At 31.7% G+C, this 18,032-nt stretch overlaps 3 protein-coding genes across 6 annotated transcripts; 1 reads left to right on the plus strand and 2 right to left on the minus strand.

The window, feature by feature from the left end:
• Nucleotides 1–557: 557 nt before the first annotated feature.
• Nucleotides 558–3,056, minus strand: LOC102662490 (protein MAIN-LIKE 1-like). Its single transcript, XM_006582499.1, has 3 exons — nucleotides 3,035–3,056; nucleotides 1,015–1,199; nucleotides 558–935 (listed from the first exon to the last, which is right to left on the minus strand). The coding sequence occupies exons 1-3, from the start codon at nucleotides 3,054–3,056 to the stop codon at nucleotides 558–560; spliced, it is 585 nt and encodes a 194-aa protein (XP_006582562.1).
• A 798-nt stretch (nucleotides 3,057–3,854) lies between these two features.
• Nucleotides 3,855–6,988, plus strand: LOC102662633 (chitinase-like protein PB1E7.04c). Its single transcript, XM_006582500.4, has 2 exons — nucleotides 3,855–5,927; nucleotides 6,599–6,988. The coding sequence occupies exons 1-2, from the start codon at nucleotides 4,153–4,155 to the stop codon at nucleotides 6,774–6,776; spliced, it is 1,953 nt and encodes a 650-aa protein (XP_006582563.1). The 5' UTR covers nucleotides 3,855–4,152; the 3' UTR covers nucleotides 6,777–6,988.
• A 2,821-nt stretch (nucleotides 6,989–9,809) lies between these two features.
• LOC100814728 (ninja-family protein AFP3) lies at nucleotides 9,810–13,609 on the minus strand. Of its 4 annotated transcripts, none has more exons than XM_006581960.4 (4): nucleotides 13,258–13,599; nucleotides 13,020–13,082; nucleotides 12,541–12,877; nucleotides 9,810–10,464 (listed from the first exon to the last, which is right to left on the minus strand). In XM_006581960.4, the coding sequence occupies exons 2-4, from the start codon at nucleotides 13,023–13,025 to the stop codon at nucleotides 10,019–10,021; spliced, it is 789 nt and encodes a 262-aa protein (XP_006582023.1). In that variant the 5' UTR covers nucleotides 13,026–13,082; nucleotides 13,258–13,599; the 3' UTR covers nucleotides 9,810–10,018. The 4 variants fall into 4 exon arrangements, with proteins under 4 accessions (XP_006582023.1, XP_040872564.1, XP_003527115.1 ...); XM_041016630.1 differs by having other exon boundaries at nucleotides 9,810–10,425; nucleotides 13,258–13,591; XM_003527067.5 differs by having other exon boundaries at nucleotides 9,810–10,425; nucleotides 13,020–13,609.
• Between the last annotated feature and the right edge of the window lie 4,423 nt (nucleotides 13,610–18,032).

An 18,032-nucleotide genomic window follows, 5' to 3' on the forward strand; every position in this document is an offset into this window, starting at 1 on the left:
GAAAACACGGTGATCACCATAACGTATCCAAAAAATAACATTTGGCATCAACCTATCCAACCGCTTATGATAGGTGGTCACTGGTAATGCCTTCCTACACTTTCAGCGATAAACACATGGTTTCCTCACGTGGTTTCCTCTCGTGGTAGTGCCCATCAACAATAATATTTGCAATAGTTGAGAAATGCTCGTAGATTTAAGACTACACATATTAAAAAATACCAATAAGAATTCTAATCAATAGTGCATATAGAGTTTAAAACAAACAACAATGATAAAAATCAATATAATTACCTACAAGAGAGTGATATACCCTGCAAGATGTTTAGCCTTGTGCAAAGACACATAATTAAGATTGTCATACATACGTACAAGTGCAGTTACCCCCCATGAAAACCCTCTAGATTGATTAAGGTCACAAAATGCATCCAAGAATACCACACAGATATGTGTGGTACTCTTGTTTGCAAATAGTGTGCAACCTACAACATGAAATATGCTCTAGCTGCTAGTATCCATTATCGTGCATCACATTTGGTTCGATAAATGTCTCACAACTAGTGTCCATTATCGTGCTTTGTCTCATCTACTGCTTCTTGTCTAGACACTTCAAGCAACTCAACTAACAAATCCACAGTATGCTCTACATCTATTGCATCATACATATGGAATGCACCTGTAATGGGTAGATGTAATAATGATGCCACATCATCAAGGGTTATACTCATCTCTCTTATGGGCAGATGGAAACTGCTAGTTTCCTTGTGCCACCTCTCCGCAAAAGCAAACAAAAGTCCCTTGTCTCCTGTCTCCAATGAACATGTAATTAAAGAACTTAAGCTTGTACCAGCTACTAAACCTTCAATCTCAAGTGCAAGCCTTCCAAATTTCTCAACCTTCCTCCCATGAGAGGCTAACTTTAACTTTGTACGTTCCTACAAATAATAATAATTAATTAGGTAAAGTTAATTGACCAATAAAATTTAAATACGTTAAAATTACAAATATAACTACCTTTCCTACCCACACATTGACTGCCACATGACCAACATATGAAGTCAACACTGGTGTATCTTGGGGCCTGCCTGAAAAACCCTGTGAACCATCACCTACATCCTCCGTAACTGGATCGTGAGGCTCCTCATGAGGCTCATCAGTGTCATGATCCACATTTTCAACATCCTTTACAACAGCTATAGCTGCCCATTGTCTATGTGCCAATGTTGTCAGCCTTCAATGATCATGGGCTTCTTGCTTATCACCACTTACATGCCTACCTAAAGCTTTGCCTAAAACTCTACCTAAAGTTCGACGTAATTCTCTCATTCTAACCATAATCTAAATTTTTTCACATTAATATCAATTAATGATATCGTTCTAATCATAACCTACACTATCTTGTTGTGTGTGATCAAAGGATTAGACATGCCCAAATATTACTGAAATACTTCAAATCAAATGACAACTTCAACAAAATAGTCTTAAATTGAAAATAAAACCATACTAATAAATGTTCTAAAACCTTACTAGTATTTATTAAATGTACTATACTTTAAGAAATGTTGTAAAACAAGTTTAAATTAACTTTGAATGATTAATTGAGCATACTAAAATATATTATCAAAATCATTGTACAAATTTATTTTAAATATATTATAAATAACTATTTAATTATTTTACCAAAGAATATTTTAATACTTTTATATATTTAAAAATCAATGTACAATTTTTTTTAGACTTGAAAGAGATATTTATATAAATATTTAATGTTATTAATGTAATAATATTTATACAAGTATATTAATGAATAACACTTTTCTTATGACTTATTTGTTATTTAACTAAAAGTTAAAAATAATACTATATCAATACATTATAATTTTTAAATTTTTTTTTAATAATTATACGGATTGACAATCCATACGGATATGGATTGTCAATCCGTATGGGTTTAACACAGTAAAAAAAGCACACACACAATTAGGGATATAAGGATACTCACGGGGACAAAGAGAGGCAAGACCATCAAGAAGATTATTTGTTGTGATAAATCATGGATTGAGCAACCACAGAATGGTGAATATGAACTGAGGGGAGAGACTCGTGGCACAATAGGGAGGAAGATAAACAATGACAGTCGCAATGGTGTGTGACGAGAGATGAGTGTATTTGAGTTTTAACTGAAAGACAATTTAAAACTTTCACTTCAATTGATGGGTGTAGAAGATATTGAGCTGGTGTAGGAAGAATAACCCCAATCTTTTATGAACAAGTTCTTGTATATAAGCGATAGAAAAAAAAATTGGAGGGGTCATGACTCCTCTCCACTCTAATCAAGATCTATCACTGATTAATGAGAAACTCCATTAATCATGTCAACGCTAAGTTGATGAAGTTAATTAAATAAGTTGACTAAAAATAACATATATTATATTTGGAGGGATCACAGTAGAATTTTTTTTTAAGAAACTAAAATCACATTTTATATATTTTGGAGGACTGGAAACATACTTTACTCATAAATAATTCATTCAATGAATAACATGTCTTGTAATAGTTTCTTTCCCTATGTGTTATGTCTTCCAATGTCCACTATTCAATATGATTGAATGGTCTTAAAAGTTATGGATTCTAATATTTTTTTTAATTCGTTTTAATTTTTAAATCTTTTTATTATATATATCTTTCATTGTTATTCAGTTCAATTTTTATGTTATTTTAATTACTATAAAATCTTCAGTAAAAAGAATAATTACTATAAAATAAAAAAATCTATGTATAACTAAGCTAATGAAAACAATTTAAAATTAATCCCAAAACTCAACTTATAAAATTTTGTGTAACTCCCGATTTTACCCTTTGTTTAGATTAATTGACCATTGGTGCGCATGGCAGCGTAAGTCTGTGAGTTGAGGAAAATACCAGAGATTGAAACGGCTAAACTTGTGCAATGCCTTCTCCTTTATTTAACCCTTTATTGTTGCATCTTCTCTATCCTTTTCTCTTTGCTCACTTTCTTCAAACTTTTATTTACCGTTTTTCTGGATTTCCTGCATCTTTGTTAGTACATTGTTGTTGTGATATTCAGATAATGGGACTCTTATTATCATTTACCATGTAATCAGAGGCCTAGTAAATAGCAGGCACGGGCAACTGGATCTTTTGGGCACATTACTTCTTTCATTGTAAATTTCCCTTTTTCTGGGTGCATTTTTTTTTATTGAATCTTTTGAAATGCAATTTTTCTTTTTAAATCCTTTGTTTCAATTATCATAAAAACATGTTTAATTGTGTTGTTTGATTGCCATTATTTTCATCATCTAGTATGTTATATAGTATATGGCTATTAATACATTTCCAATTTGTATCATGTACATCATGAACATGTAATTAGTTTGTTTTTATAGTCTCTCCTTTGTTTTCTTTTTTTTTTGTTTTAATACTTGTTAGTTGAAATAGCCAGAAGAACCATCTTCAACAAAATAATAAATCGATGTAAAGATTATCTTGCACTGTCGTTTCAGTAACGTTTTGTTATGATGGACATGACCTCTGTTGAAGAATTGACAATTACATTTTTTTTGAAATGGATTAATAGAGATAGTATCGAGATTCTGTTTGGATCAAAATAATGCACACTTCAAAAAAACATGAAGGTTTATGATTTTGTGCATGCAAGGCACCTAACAGCTTTGTTATGTTACATTAAACTTATAATATAGCCTAATGGCATGGTTGATCCATGTATCCGCCCCACCAATATTTGACGGATAACATTGTTGTTGTATGTATGCTTTCTAGTAGAGATTTAATTCCTTTAAAATCGACATGGTTAAAGTAAGCAATCTTAATTATTGATAAAAAGAAATAACTATTAATGTTCCAATACATCTTTGAATTGCTAGGAATCAGACATACCTGTTTTTGGTATAGTTTATTGAAGTTATCTATGTGTTCTCTCGTTTTCAAGTGACTAAGCATTTTGTTGTCAGCTTTAATTGAACAAGCATATAGGTCTTATAGGGGGTGGTTTCATGAAGTTGGTTGACTTGAATCAAATCCTTGTTTCTTTCAGATATGGTTTTTCATTTGAGATTCTGCTTTTACAGAATATCCAGACCCTGAATGAATATTACTTGACATTGTTGGCTGATGGAATCCATAAGTAACAGTGGATCTAGTGTTGATATGAGAACTGGTCCTACTACAAAGTCAGGTGAAGGAGAACAATTTAACAAAGAAAAGAAACAAGTACCCTCCTCTTCACCCTTTTCATCAGAGTTGAAATCACAAGATCACTTTGACCTTATGCCAAATGCAACAACCACTACAACTCATCCTAGACCTCTAGGTGCAACCTCTCCTACACATGACAAAACTTACTCACAGTCTGAATTGCATAACACACATTTAGTGGCAGAAAATGGTGATGGAAGGCCAGTTAACAGCCATGTGGAAGCACATTCTTCTAACCCTTTTGGCGAAGCTAATCCTTCTCCCTTAGAAAACAACACAGCCCCCTCTACATCGTCACAAAACCCCTTCATAGAGATGAGTGATGCCACCACCAACACTAAACATGTTGGTGCATCTGAATCTGAAAAGGAGCATGACCATCTACATTCATTGCCTTCCATGCAACAAGAAAAAGGTGGCATGCCTAACAATAGTGTAAGTGCATTTCCCACTGATGGTATGCTAGGCCCCCATTCATCATTGGCACCATCCACAAATGAATCATCACAAGGGAATCCCTTCAAAGCGCCACCAACAAGTGAAACCAATAAGAACACTTTTGTTGGTTCAGCTGACTCGGTGAAAGTTGATGAACATCATGATCATGGCAATGAATCACATCATAGACTACCATCACCGGAGCAAGGTCATTGGAGCGTGCCTAGTAGCGAAGCAAGGACACATCCTGCTAACACACATGGTGAAACTCATGTTCCCTCTTCGAGCCAACAATTAGACCCCTTGTTGGAATCAGCACAAAACAAACACCAAGCTGATGCAACTTCTAAGGACCATGCAGGTTCTACTACTATCCCAACAAGTGTTGAACCCCATCATACCTTTTCAGTTACAGAGCAAGGACATCACAACAAGGACAGTAGCAATTCAGAAATAGATAACAAGTCAGACTCATCAGTTTCATCATTTTCCCCAGCTTCTGAATCTTCAACTCAAGACCACATGCATAATTCTGCAAATGCAGTCACTAAAGCACCTCAAAAAAGGGGAAAGGATGTTAGGTTTGCTTCAGAATCTTGTAATGATGATATCCCAATTAGCTCTTTCCAAAAACATGGACAACAAACTAGTGATGGTGAAGGACAAAACTCATCAACAGGTGTTGCTCTTGGCACAAGCAATGGCTCAGAAAAGCAAAATCCTCCACTACAGATAATGGAGCGACCAGAAAATCCTACAACTTCTTCGAACTATAGGTTTCCATCACATGTGTTTGATAGACACAAATCAAAATCAAACACCCAATGGAGCACTGCCTCTAATGAATCATTGTTCAGCATTCAAATGGGAAATACAAGTTTCTCGAATGACATGGGTTGGAGTTGGATGAGCAAATCTGGTGAAATGGATAGACCTGGTGACGCGATCTCGCCTGGCGTATTTCCTCCAAGCAATCAGCCCCCACTCCCACCTCAATCCCCACCCCAACCTCAACCTCAACCTCCAGCTACAAAATTCAGTGATATCAGCCAAAGCACTGCAAAACAACATAAAGGTTCAAGAGTGACTGAACTAAAAGCTGCTGAGACAATGAGAGAGGTTATAATGGAAAACAGTATAAGTAAAGGGGATTTGATACCTGCTGGAGGGGCAACACCTTCCAATATGCGTTCTACTTCTAATGCCCATTCTCACAAATCAGATGGGAGCACCAAATCCTTTGCGTTTAATGTGTAAGTTCTAGCCACTAACTTCTTTTATATGTAAAAAAAAAAAAATAATGTTTGGTTCATTAACTATTCTATTTATAGTGTGTTTAGATTGGCAGTGAGGGATCCAAAATCATGGTGACACCATGAAAAACCGGAAGCAACAACACTGTGTTGCATTGCCTTCAACTTGGAAAAATCTGAATTGATCTTGGCAAAAGGGAAATCAAACCAAACATGATACACCAATATGATATACTAATAGCATGTTTGGTTTAAATTCACTTTTGCCTAAACGAATTCAGATTTTCTACATTGAAGGCTAAGCAACACAAAGTCGTTTCGGGTTTTTTCATGGTACTGTCGTGATTTTGGGTCCCTCACTGCCAATCCAAACATACTAGTAGTACTAGTAGTGTTGTTGAAAAGTGATTATATTATAGTTATATTTAGACCAATGTGAATAATTTTGACCTGGCAAGTGTAAAATTTGGCCCTTGAATTCATAATAAGAATAATAAGAACTGTAACACATGATATAGGGAATGTGAATACATAAACATTGAATTGAGAAATAAATCTTACTATCACTAGACCAAAATTACTGGGTAGATGATGCTTCTTGATGGTGGCTAAAGCTTAACTTGATGTTAAGTTTCTTGAACAAATAATTTAACTGGTTTTGTGATGTGAAGATTGGCAGATGGAGAAAAACCTCTTTCGGCAAAGCATGGTGAAGAGAAGAGAAAGCAGCAGAAACAGCCAGAGCAGCAGGATATTAGACCAGCACCAGATGCAGCACCTCAGAACCCCAAGCCAATCCCAAATGCTCCTCAGAACAAATCATGGTTTTCTTGCTTCTCATGTTGTTAATTAGAACACACTAGGTCACCATCTGATCATAGAGTCTCTTGGCTTTTGCCAAAACCATTTTATTGTCTCTATCACCTTGATAGTTTAGTATCATGCACATGTACTTCATAGTTGTGAAATCTGACACAATTTTTCTGATTAACAATGTAACATAATAGGCTAGTTTGATAGCACTGTTGGTAGATAAATGAATCAACAGAAGCAATCAAGGGTCCAGGGATTCAATATATAGCAAATTCTTTTTAGATGACATCAATGGCACACTAAAACATAAGAACAAGCCTGCAAGGTCACACAAATTTTATGTGGCATAATAACAACATCAGCGGTTTGATTATGTTAATATTACTTTGTCGTCATTTCGCACGTTTGAAGATGTAGTCAAGTAGCCAAAAGTCTTTCAATAGAAGATCACCAGAAAGGTAATGAAATGAGGAGGAACCAATTTATAAGTGTTAATGAACAAGAGTTTGAGGAAATCAATGGAACCATAAAACTATTTGGATTACTATCTAATTATTTGAGGATTAAAAAGTTACAAATAAGTTTTATATGAAAAACTCAATCTTGACTAGATTTGTTTTTGACAAAATCCTAGTTCTATATTTTCCATCTACAACCAGGCATATAAGATGATTCTTTCTTCAAAAAAAAAAAAAAAAAATCTACAAGCAGGCAGGAACGAAAAGCTCTTTCATTACTTGAAACAAAGCAGTGCTCCTTATTCTTAATAAGGACCAAACATTCGGCCAAAAACTACCATTGAAAACAATTTATAATTCTGCCAATGTCTCAGTCAGGTTTATTCATTGTCTTTTCTGCTGTTTATCATGAGGCAATAACTTAGACACAGTGCTTTCATCCCCATCATCTTGAAAATTTAGAGATGGCCTATTCCTGAAATTTATGAAGGCTGTAAAAAAAAAAAAAAATACATTAAAGTTTTAGTGCCAAAACCGGTTCTCATTTCTATAAGGGTGCACCGTGCACCTTCATGGATGTTAACAATTTTCATTATCACTTTTCTGAGGTCTACAGTCATTCAACTGATTCAAGACAATACAAGGGTTACAGGTTAAAGAGGGAAAATGTCAAAAGTTTTTCATGAAAAGAGTGTGAGAATTAAATCAATGAGTTCATCCCTTCAGCCTTATAAAAATAATCAACTCATGGAGCCAAATTAAAGCGTATATCTTGAAGTGAAAAAAATTCGGATGCATTTTTAGATTTTCTTCCAATGGGTATTTGTCAATTTATTAAAAAAAATGTCATGTTGGCTCCGAGCCATCCAAATCTAACTTTGAGTTAAAAAATATCACACGAGGACAAAAAATTTCACAAGAATAAAAATGAACTTCACCAAAATTTTATAAGAATGAAAAACATATTTTAGTCATTATAGAAATGACCTAGAGGAGCTATCTAACAGCAGGGTGTCTCTTTCAGCCATGTCCGTAATACGAGTTACCCCTCATTTGCAGGCTACATTCAAGAATCATACAGCATATCATAGAATAGACATGAAGGCATAATAGTTAACGAGGCTTGCACAACTGCCAAGGCTCACATACATCTCAGAATGTATAATTGAATTAAATCTTTAGTGCTGCACTTATATAACAACAATAGTCTTATCTTATTAGGTAAGATCAGCTACATGGATTATAATGTTAATGTTATTTTGCTGGGTTAAAGACTAAAAGTTCAGAATACAGAAATATTACTCATAATGAGATTCATCTTAACCAATTTCACCAATGTCCTTCTTAGCCTTTCTCTCCTCTTCTTTCCGGACTAAAAATCATAAAATCTATTTTTCTCACAAGTGTCTCCTTAGGCCTTTTTTACAATGTTGGCCAGCTATATTATTTTATGGATCACCATGACATTTATGTGAAATATCAACTAACTTTGTTAATGATTAATCTTCGTTCATTAGGGAACCAAGACTTAAACTCAAGACTTTACTTAAAGGACGAGTTTAGTATCATTCGCACTTATTTACTCAATTAAAATTTAAATGACCAAAATTATACAATTATGATACCTAATAGACAAATATAAAATTAAGCAAAAAATTATTATTTAGTCTGAACTTTTAAAATATTAGTATAACACTCTTTTTTATTGGAGAGTACTAAAGTGAATCCTTATGTCAAGGGGATCTAACTCAGTTAGTTGAGTAGTATATATGAGTTATTATAAATTTTTGATCCTGTTTTTAATTTTTACGGATAAATAAAATAAACCCTTATCATTTGCACAAAGAATAGTGGACATTAGGATGAGTTAAAAAACAGAAAAATTACTCTTCTCATAAATTTAAAGAACTCTATGGTGGTTAGAAATTTTATTCTATTTTGAGTTTTTTTTTATCTTTTTGAGTTTTTTTTATCTTGAATTAATTTATTCATTTTAAGATAAATTTAGTTTAGTTTTCCATTTAATTAGGCTAGTTACCTTATTAAGTACATCTACAAATAGATTTTTAGGTATCCTAATCAAATGAATAAACTAAATGTTAATTATGTTTTTGGCCTTAAACCCTTTTTAAATTTCATTTTTAATTATTAAACAAAATTTATAAGGTTTTTTGTTCTATACTTTTTATTCCTTAACAATTTTAGTCCCTCTTGTTGAGTAAAAATATTAGTTAATAACATAATAGCGACAAATCCAATAACTTTACCACATCATGAATGAATCTCATGGAAGTATCTATTTGTACTTTTTTATATATAAATTGTGTTTTTAATTTCACGTCTATTCAGACCAATTGATAAAATTGGACTAGTTACGAGAAATTAAAAATATAATTTAAAAAATAATTAGATATGATTGTCCCATCAAGGAAGAAATGACGAATCACAAGACTTAGCCATTCAGATATGTATATAGTAAATAATGTTGTTCAGTTACACACCCATTCAGAAATGTAGTTATAGCTTCATTAAGTTTAGGAATATAAAGGTTGATAACTCCAACATCCTATTCACCAAGTTGAATTCAATAACTTAAAAGTGATGGAAAAACTTGACCAAAATCACATAATTCTATTGGTTTTTTACCTTGTATTACATACTAAAGGACACAGCCTCTGATGAAAATTTCCTTTCACACAGGCCACTTGAACAATGGATAATATTAATTCATGGAAACTAAACTAACCAAAGATAATCTCATTGTTTCCACTTCCCTCTACATTCCAAGATGAATGAATTATAAATCCATTCACATTGCCTCTAAAATGAGTTAGATAAAACAGTGATATGCTTCATTGGATTGGCCACTTCCTTGCCCCCAGCATGCATGACAAACTCAGCTGGGGTGAGAAAGTTACCATGGCAGACACAAACAATACACACTTGACCAGACCTATACTTGTACAGAAACCCTTCTATTCTCTTCCCATTGGGGCCATCTCCAGTAGTAGTCACACTCGGCATCTGTCTCAGGATCTCCATTACATCGCCTTTAAGACTGCAGTAGTTCCCAAGTTTATGTTTTTTAGCCGGATTCTCCGGCTTACTGTCAGCAGGCCTAGGTGAAATTGCCTTGGCAATTGTTTTGTGGGAAGCCTTGGAATCGTTTTCCTCCTTGGTTGATGTTTGGATGTTCAAAGCAACTCCTTTGGCTGCATGTGTAGGACCTATATATGGAATGTTGCATGAGACACCTCTGAGTGTATCTTTGGGATAGAAAGCATACAATAAAGGTTCAGGTTCAGGTTCAGGTTCAGATAACCAAGATCAAAAGAAAAAATAGTCAAATATCAGCAATAGAGTTAATGTGATCAACTATGAGAATTTTTTCTCTTTTAAAGCTAAACTTATATTAATGAATTTAGAAAGCAAACTAAAACATACTTAAAGCAATGCAAAGAAATCTGTGATTCAAAACACTTACAGCTTTAATAATATTCTGCTCCATATGTGCTATTGCAAATGATTCAGAGGTACGTCTCAGCATTACTGCTAGATGAGAAAATTCATTTCTATTGTATCTAATTGTAATCAAGCCGCTGTTTGTTCATGAGTTAATAATGTATTACAGCTAAACCTTAACCACTTACAAGGTTTTTTTTGTAAAATGGTTTTGTAGGGAGGAAAACGGTACTTTAGGACCCTTTGTTGCATTTAGTGGCCAATTTTTCCAAAACAACCCAAGTGAAAACCACCATGAAAACAATGAAGAAAACATGAACAGAACAAAAGATCCTCTCCCAAATTATGAATTTTTAATGCCAAAAACGAATATCTTTGATGTATAAATCTATCAGGGAATGTTGCAAATCCAGCTTTACTTTCATAAATGTTACATCTTGGTTTCTAATCATTATATAGATAAAACAAATTAAAGAGACGTATCTAGTGGTATAAGTTTGGCTTCACACTTGCAGCATACATAATAATCTATTAGTATGTGGCAAGAAAGTATAGGAACTGTGTTTCGGAGGACACAAATCATAAATAATTAATACTTGAATAAGATTCAGAAATTAAACAAAAACAAAAGCTATAGTCTAAAGGAATCATACACCAGCAAACCAATTTCTATATGTAAACGGGCATCTGGATCCAGAGAATGATGTAACATTATGTCCTGACATATCAAGGATGCTTAAATTATTTTTTCTAGTATATAAATATTGGTACGCTGATATGATAACCATTATCCACCAATGAAGATAGAATTTGGGTTAGTGAAGATTAGTCATACAAAGAATAGGAAAACACTTATACAAGATCAACTCTAAACTAGTTGTGATATCATTAAAAATTTATATAAAGAATAAACTCATATTGAGGGAGATAATTTACAGAGTTAAACATAACTCTGCAAGAACAAAATTGATATGGAAGGCCATTAAAAGGAATTTCTAAAAGACTACTGTTAATTTTTTCTCTATGGGTACATGTTAAGAATTAAATGCACTTGTTTTCACTAAATCATGTCTTTTTGAAAGTCTCACTCTTTAGAATAAAGTTACCCCATAACATATTCAAGGTTACCATTTGTTATTAAATTGCAGTCTTAACCATGTCTTATAACACCTAAGTACATCAGCAAATTCTATCCTGTCTTCAACATGTATTATATATTTCCACAACTATCCAAGGTTATGTTTGCCTTCAGCCCAATATTTAGCAAAACCCCATGGCAAAATTTGAGTACCAACACAAAGCACACTTGTGATTGCCATGTGAGGCTGTTTGACTAACAACTAGGAATACTTTTGCATTTGGAGTTGCATTTGCCTTCAAAGTAAACAAGAATATTTAATTTTCAAGTGTTCTTCTCTTATCCCCCAGGTTTTTCACTTTTCACTCATACAAGCATCAAAGATAAATCTTTCTATACTCTTCATCACTAATCACCAATAACACTAGGAAGCAAGATGAATCAAATAATAATAAAAAAAATCTAATTGATGTAAATAACCTAAAATTCAATGAAAAAAAGAAAAATGGCATAAAAAAAGGGAGGGGAAGGGGGGGATAGTCCCCAAAACCAAAAATTGTTTCATCTTATTTTTTTAAATAACTTAGCTGCAACATAAACAAATATTCTAATGCAGTCACCAGAAACATTAGTCAAGGAATTAAACAAGACATAAGAATACATACATACCATCACATGTACATGTTGGCAACTGCCTAATCCCCCCACCCAAAAAAAAAACTAATATTTTGCAATACATGCTAAGCCAAAGTTCCAAACACATAACCAGAGGAAGAAGACATGAGCGAAAGAAATTGATTACCCTGAAGCCCTGAATCCTGAGAAGAACTTGGGAGTGGGTTTGGTTTGTGAAGTGATGACGATGTGTTGTTGACATTGACAGCAGAAGAAGCAGCCACCCAAGCAAGCACTTGAGGTGAGAGTGCAGCCACCCTCCTCTGCCTCTCTGCTGGCAATGAGCAAGATCTGCCAAGAGATGTGCCCCACTGGGCCCCATTTGCAACACCAACTACTACTAATGATGATGATGATGACCTTCTCAACCCCCTCTCTTTCTCTTCTGCATTCTCACCACAAGGTGAAAGCTTTAGAGTAAGGTCTATTTTCTTGGACTTGTACTCTTTCTCATTGTAACACCTCTGCACCCAACAAGAAACACACACAAAAAGTAAAATTAATCTCATAATCTCAGACTCTTAGGCCTTGTTGCATGATGAAAATAAAAACTAAAAAAAAAAACAACTTGATCAACAATTTTTTTTCTTTTTTTCTTTTATTTACCTCCATTGAAACCAAGGATCAAAGAAGGAATCCTTCAACACAACAACTCCCTTGAAGGTTTCTCTATGAGAAAAAAATATAAAAATGCATGAACCAGTTAGGCGCAAAAGTACAATTTGAGTGGTCCACTTAGAAGAAAAAAACGCAAATTTAAAAGGACAAAGAGCTACTAAGCTCAAATTTTGTGTGGAAATTAAGAGAAGAAGAAAAAAAAATTAATAGGGGCAAGGTGGCTCACAATTTTTGTTATGAAGATGATTTTAAAGAAAGAAGTGAATGGAAAAAAGAGTCAACAAAATTGAAGAATCAGAGAGAGAGAGAGAGAGAGAGAGAAGAAAACTGAAAAGGGCTTGAGAAAGAGAGAGAGAGAGAGAGAGAGATGAAAGAGGAAGAGTGAGTTTTGTTTGTTGTTGTTAATGCTTTTGTTGAATGATGTTTCAATGTTTTTCATGGGTGTAGTTCGTGAATTATGAGGAAGCGTTTGAGAAGTTCCACGTGGTAATCAGTGGAGAGAGAGGTTGGTTCACATCGTCTACGGTTACAGTACACTTGTGCTTCGTCTCTCTGCACTTTGCAGGCACCACCCTCCTACGACACCTTTCTTTCGCCATGATGCCACGTAATGTAATTCCCTACGCCACTTTGGGGGTAATAACGCCAACTCACTGCCACAACCTAACCTGTTTTTCTAGAGACTTGGGAGTGCTTGTCTCTTATTAAATATTTTTAATTAGATTAAATTTCACATATTATTTTAGTAGAACGGAAAGAAAAAGATAAAAATAAATAAATTAAATTTTAAAAATGTGAGTCTTGTGTAATTTTACTTCATTTTCACCCTCTTTTGCCTCTAAAACAAGAAGTTAGAATGCGTTCATTTGCAGACAAAGAAAAAGGAAAATGGAAGAAATGAATAATAAAATTATATGAAATCCACATTTTTATATTATGCTTTAACTCAACTTTTATCTCACTTCACTTTTTTTTTTCAATTTCTTTTCACTCTACTTAATAGATCATGTATTGGTTTTCTAAATATTTTTTAATTAGATCTTTGCATCTAATAGGGATCAGGGTTAGTTTAAGGCCCAAATAGCTTAAGAAACAGCTTTAGGTTAAAAAAAAAGATTCTAACTTTTTTTTAGTATTAATATACCCAAAAAATATTATAGTAAAATTATATTTGAAAATAATTTTAATTAAAATATTATAAGTAACTGTTAATCATTTTATTGATATCATAAATAATAATTAATGAGTAATAACTTTTTAAAAATTGTTAAATAAAATTAATTACGACAATTTAATTAATAATTTTACATCACAAAAAATTCAAAAAATTAATTTTAAATAAAACAATGATAATTTTAATAAATTATTTTATGAATAAATAAAATTTTACATTCTTAAATTTGTTTTAAATCTCTCAAATCCTTGAGTTATCCCTCTTAAGAGAATCTTATTAAAGATATCTCATCAGATTTTTTAACAAAGATTAATCATTAATAAAATTAATGGATTTTCTAATAAAGATTAATCATTAATAAAATTAATGGATAATATTCAATAGTGACGAATTCATAAAATTGAAATTAATTTTTATTAAATAATAATAACCTTAATTGTTATTATAATAACAACAAACATACAATTAATTTTACACTAATTATCACTTTAATCATTGTAATAAAACAACAAACATAATTAATTTTAGACAATTTTATACTAATTAACATTAACTATTATTATATTAACAACTTACAAAATTAATTTTATACTAATTAACTTAAAAATTATATGTATATAAATGAAAATTCCAAGAAAAGAGGTGGACACGAGTCATTGCTCACCTCCCTCTGCATCCGTCCCTACTCACCAACATATCATAGTGACTCAAACAAAATATGACTTTGATTTTCTAAATATTGATCATATTAATTTTAGTTCTCCAAAAATAATCATTTGTATTTGTTTCCTTAAATTTCCAAAATTCTCCTTTTAAGGTCTTTATTTAATCTGATAATTTTTTCTTGTTGAAAGTTTATTGCATTAGTTATTCTAGCATTAGTATTTTCATTTCTACCATTAGCATTTGTGCCATGCAAGAATAGAAACAAAACCAAATCACAACTTCATTATTTCCAAAGAAATACTTACAATAAAACTTATTTATTACTTTTGTTGTTGGTAGAACCTTATTCTTGAAACGAACATCAACATATGATTGATTGACTGACTGTAATAATTTGAGTCTTAACCAAGCTTACAATAGGTGAAGGTAGTTACATTTAATAAAAAAAAAAATAATGGAGTTAAATAAAGGACTTAAAAGCAAAACTTTGAAAATTTCAAGAAGCAAATGCAATGAAATTAATTTGGAGGTACTGGAACCAATATGGATCAATAATATCTGGAAGACCAAAATTATATTTAACATTTTCTCTTATAGAAAATTAATCATGAGGATATAATTAGTCTCTAAATCAAGTATTTGTTATCTTTGTAGGTCTACATTGAATATTCTTACCTCTACAAAGGTCAATATTCTCGTCTTAGCATATTCTTCTCAACAAGATTTTTCAACAAATGTTCTCATCTTTGTAGATACACTCGACACAAGTATTTTTTTCATAGGCCTCTTCAGACTTCACTCTACAATAACCTTACTGCAAAGTCACACAAGTTACATAAACATTTAATTTCCATAACAACAATTAGACAAGAGTACCCCAACTAAAAAATTGAAAAAAAAAATAGTTTGTTGTTAAGCTTGACCCAATATTCAAGCTTTGATATCACTTTGTTAATCAAGTGACCTTAATAATTCAAGAGTCTGTTAATTGAGTTTTTTTTAAAATTGTTTCCCTGACCTTTAATATATATATATATATATATATATATATATATATATATATATATATATATATATATATATATATATATATATGTGTGTGTGTGTGTGTGTGTAAAGTATGTAATTTGTTAAATCTCATAATAAAAAAGATATTCCAATTATGTTGGTACCTTTTTTTCAGCCCATCATCGATCACCTAGCCACAATATTATTAAGAAAACAAGAAGAACAAGAGACCTTGGGGGGCTAGACAAAAATCAAAGCAAGAAATCAACTAAAACAATACCAAAGGAATCCGCATTGAATGCAGAAAAAACTGAGACTAATGAACTGACAATGTAAAGTCAATCCTATTGCCAATATCTTAGTTAGCTAACTATCAGCACACTGATTACCTTAACTATAAATATGAGAAAATTGGAAGTTCATGGAAGAGCATAATCTAAGACAATGATTCCACTTGTTTTTGTATTCTCAGGGAACAATATTATTTTAAATTTCTAAAATCCAATATGATTTTCTAAAATTCAATATTATTTAAATTTTCTTATTTTTTAAAATGGGTTGATTAGGTCAGGTCAGAGCATTTCTAAAATCCAATATGTTTATATATATATATATATATATATATATATATATATATTAATTGAATGAGTTAACATGTACATGGACAAATTTAAATGAATTGATTTGAATTTAATTCAAACATAAAAAAATTCAATCTAAATTATTTGAATTAGATTAGATTTGCATGACTTATACTTGCAAATACTTTTATTTTTCCTTTTTTTGTCTTTCCTATGAACTGTTTGTTAAAAAAATAAAATATAAGTGAGCCATTTAAATTAAAATAGAATTCAAAAATTATGAAACTCACATAAAACTCATCATCTTATTTTTCCTTTATTTCTTTCTCATCATCTTTCCTCCATTTCATTTACTACCTAATAAAGCATAAATTCAGCTATAGGGAAGTGTTAAATTTGGTATGTTGTAGACCCAAACCAAATCAATTGAATGATTAGGCAAAGTGTTAAATGCACAGGGGGGAGGTTTTGGAACATGGGATGCTATGCCAGGCAAGACAAGACGCGACGTGGAATTCTGAGGTTGAATGATTTGATGTGACAACAAAAAGCTTGCAAACAAAGGGCCCCACTGAAGCTACACTTTTGAAGTTGTCGAAGTTCTAAACAGAGGTGAGAACGCCACGTGTTGGAGACACTGTAACTTTGGTTTGCTTTCACAGTTTAGATTAAAAACTTGGCAACGCGTCAACAGTTGCCACGCCATCACGTCACCTCACTCGCCCCACCTATCTGCTGCCACACCCTACCTTCCCTGCTCATCTACATTTCCTTTTTTCACCGTTTCCTCTTTTCTATTTTATTTAAAAATAATTTTCTTAGTTCTTGTTTATGCATTTTTTTTTATCTTTTTTTAAATATAAGTGAGATTGTCTCACATAATAAAAATTAACTATCATATAAATAGAAGAAAATTTATACACCTTATTCTTTAATTTTAAATTGAAGTATAATATTAAATTCATTTATATAATTGTCAATGATTATGGTTCGGTGGTAAAATTGTCTCTCGTGTAAGATCAAGTTTGAGTAAAGGCGTGAATGATGAATTCAACAAGATCAAAGGTATTTGTAAAAAAAAAAATGATTTTAAACGTATAAATTAAAATATAAATTTTTTTAATTATAAAAATAAAATATATAATTTTGTAATTATAAAAATTAAATGAGTAATTTTTCGAAAAACAAAAATACAAGTAAAATTTTAATTTTTAAAAAATATATAAAAATTTAGGTATTATTTTTTTGACGGAATAAAGTTAGGTATTAATAAGACATGTGTTACAAAGAAAAAATATAATAAAATATGGTGTCTTGTTTAAGAATGAAGATTTATTCCTTAAAAAAGAATGAAGATTTATATTAATAATACAGGGATGGGGGATTATATTAAAAATTGATTTCAAAATAAATAATATTTAAAGATAAATTTATGTTTAACAATATTATTTTAAAATAAATTTAGGAAAATTCATTTTAAAGTGTACTTTTTAAAATTTTATTCTATACCATATATATAAAAATAATTCTATATGTTAAAAATTTAAACATTTTTAGTTTTATAAAATTAAT

This window comes from Glycine max, chromosome 6, assembly GCF_000004515.6.
Source record: "Glycine max cultivar Williams 82 chromosome 6, Glycine_max_v4.0, whole genome shotgun sequence".
NCBI lineage: Eukaryota > Viridiplantae > Streptophyta > Magnoliopsida > Fabales > Fabaceae > Glycine > Glycine max.